General features: G+C 50.7%; 1 protein-coding gene across 1 annotated transcript; it reads right to left on the reverse strand.

Moving 5' to 3' along the window:
* dmbx1a (diencephalon/mesencephalon homeobox 1a) lies at window positions 1–2323 on the reverse strand. Its single transcript, XM_008277580.1, has 4 exons — window positions 2170–2323; window positions 1605–1783; window positions 548–947; window positions 1–443 (listed from the first exon to the last, which is right to left on the reverse strand). The coding sequence occupies exons 1-4, from the start codon at window positions 2321–2323 to the stop codon at window positions 1–3; spliced, it is 1176 nt and encodes a 391-aa protein (XP_008275802.1).
* Between the last annotated feature and the right edge of the window lie 332 nt (window positions 2324–2655).

The raw sequence follows: 2655 nt of genomic DNA on the forward strand, positions 1-2655 counted from the left end.
TCAGTTAGACATTGTGTCCAGTCCCAAGGAGGCGGCGTGCTGCTTGGCCCTCAGACGCAGGTTCTCGATGCTGGTGGTCTTGCTGTTGTGGCTGGTGAGGCCGCCTGCAGCCGACGCCTGCAGCAGCGGGCTGTTCCACACCTGCTGGGCGTGGTGGGACAGGGACTGGTAGTAGGACTGGCAGGGCAGCGAGCCCAGCGGCGCAGGTGGCATGTTGACATTCATCCCCAGGTAGGGAAGTGAAGACGGGGCGGCGAGGTCAAAAGCAGGGTAGTGCACCAGGTTGTTGGTGGCAGCCATGTGCTGGCGGAACTGCTCCTGCAGACGGAACAGGCTGAGAGGGGAGGAGGAGTAGGAGTGGCTCTGAGAGAGAGGACCGCTGCTGGCCAGGCTGCTGCTGCTGGAGGAGGAGGGCGTCACTGACGGAGAGACCAGGGGAGAATCTGGACACGAGGGGGGAATAAGAAAGCTCTGGTCAGTACATGAAGTTATTATTAGTCAGCTGATGAGGGATGAGAGAGGAATATTCCCCGTCCTGTGTTCTTACCTGGTTTGGGGCTGAGTCTTTTGCAGGCCTGGGAGACGTCTCCGGGTGTCACCGCCCTCTCGCTCTTCATCTCCTCTCTCTGAGATTTACTCTCGTCCTCCTTATCTGTGGCATTATCCTCTGTCGCTGACTCGCTGCCGGATTGTTCTGCTGACGTGACGTTCAGCTCCATGTCCAGCGGGACAGGACGAACCACGGGACCCTCCGTCTCCAGGGAGGAGGAAGAGGAGGAGGACGACGAAGGAGGGAGCTGGGCATCTGGGAGGATGGTGGTGGCGGGAGGCGAGTCCTCCTTCTCGCTGCCTCCTTCCCCTGAAACCTCCTTCTGCTTCTGAAGCTGCTCCTTCTGGAGGCTGCGCTGCTTCTTGCGGAACTTTGCTCTGCGGTTTTTGAACCAGACCTGACGGTGGACGGGGAGAACAGGAGATTAAAAGACAGAACGAGCAGCAAACACACAAAGAGACAGTCATGAATGAGTTCACTTCAGTTCATCCAGATTCATTAAGAAAAGCAAAAACAACATGTGCATGAGACTTTAAAGGTTAAAAACAAACTAGAATAAATGCATTAAACTAAACCAAAGCAGGATTGTAGTCGACCCACTTTTTTTTTTTTTTTTTTTTTTTTGTATATAAAAGATTCAGATGAAAACATTTTCTTCTGTTCAGGCAAAAAACAATAATGTAAAGCTGTGGTTGTGTTTCAGCAACACTCCTAAAAATAACTTTTGTTTAGTTGCAATTCAGTGTTTTTGTTTGTTTGTTTTTTTTAACTTGAACTAATTCAGTTTTTTTTTTTTAAATAAAAGGAAACAGACAGTTAAAAGAAATATTTCTCTTTTTCTGTCCATATTTGTTATTTTTGGTTCATGGATTACATGGAGTGTTGCCCCAAAACAACTTTTTTCATTTGAAACTCCATATTTAATAACTATACAAGTGAGCCTATACATTTATTTAAAATAATGCAACCATCTCTATAAAACGCCCTCATAATTAGAAGTTCATAACGTGAGCTCCACAGACACACAGCCTCACACCAGAGGGTTCCTCCTCACCTGCACTCGGGCCTCGGGCAGGTTGGTGCACATGGCCAGCCGCTCCCTCATCACTACGTCTGGGTAGTGGGTCTTCTGGAAGGTCTTCTCCAGCGCCTCCAGCTGCTGCGCGGTGAAGGCCGTGCGGCTGCGGCGCTGCTTGCGGTGCTGAGAGCCGTAGCGAGCCTCCAGGATGATGTCTTGAAATGCGCAGCCGTTGGAAGAGAAAACACACGGCAAGTTTTATTTTACCGGGGCCGCGGGGTCTTTGGTTCACTTGCAGAAAAGGTGACCTGCGCTGCGGCTCCACGTGCGTAAATGCGCACACAAATGGGTATTCCGAACTTAATAAGGAACATTTAGAAACGTGTGTTTTGGAGCCAACTCACTTAACTGTCATCCTGTTGTAGTGCGGGTGTACAAAGTTGTATAAATTTGCAGGGGAAAAAAATGGCTGCGAGCTCAGAAGTTACCAACATGAACTGTGCGTGTTTCTCCTGCAGCCTCCTACGAGCTGCTGCTAACTCAGTGTCAGCGTGTGTGTGCGTGCGTGTGTGTGTGTGTGTGTGAGCGTGCACTCAATTACCAGCGAGTCTCTCGGCCAGCGTGAGCGCGTGCACGGACGGCCGGTAGTCGGGCGCGTGCTGGGCCTGCTGCGCGGCCTGCTGGTGCAGGTTGTACATGGCGCTGAGGGAGTTCATGGCGTGCAGGGAGTATCCGTTCACCCCGTAGTGCTGCATGCTGAGGGGAGCTACCTGCAGGAGAGAGGAGAGGTCAGGCCGAGGCACGCCGACGGACACGTGATCTGAAAAGCTTCTGACGTGACACACACGAGCCTTTTTTATTATTATTAGTAAATGACAGCAGGCCCGCGCGCTCAAGGGCCAATAGATTTTAATGTGCGCACTCAGACTAAAGTGTTATCCATTAACATCCAATTATCGCCCTGTTCAAACCATTAATTATACAAAAGACTTTTAATTGGGGTAATTATCACTCGTTCCCATAATGAGCCGTGACGGATGCCTTATTCATGAATTTATTCGCGTCGTCTGTGCGCTCCCGGAGAACC

Source organism: Stegastes partitus, unplaced genomic scaffold (assembly GCF_000690725.1).
Source record: "Stegastes partitus isolate 25-593 unplaced genomic scaffold, Stegastes_partitus-1.0.2 Scaffold0, whole genome shotgun sequence".
In the NCBI taxonomy this organism is placed as follows: domain Eukaryota; kingdom Metazoa; phylum Chordata; class Actinopteri; family Pomacentridae; genus Stegastes; species Stegastes partitus.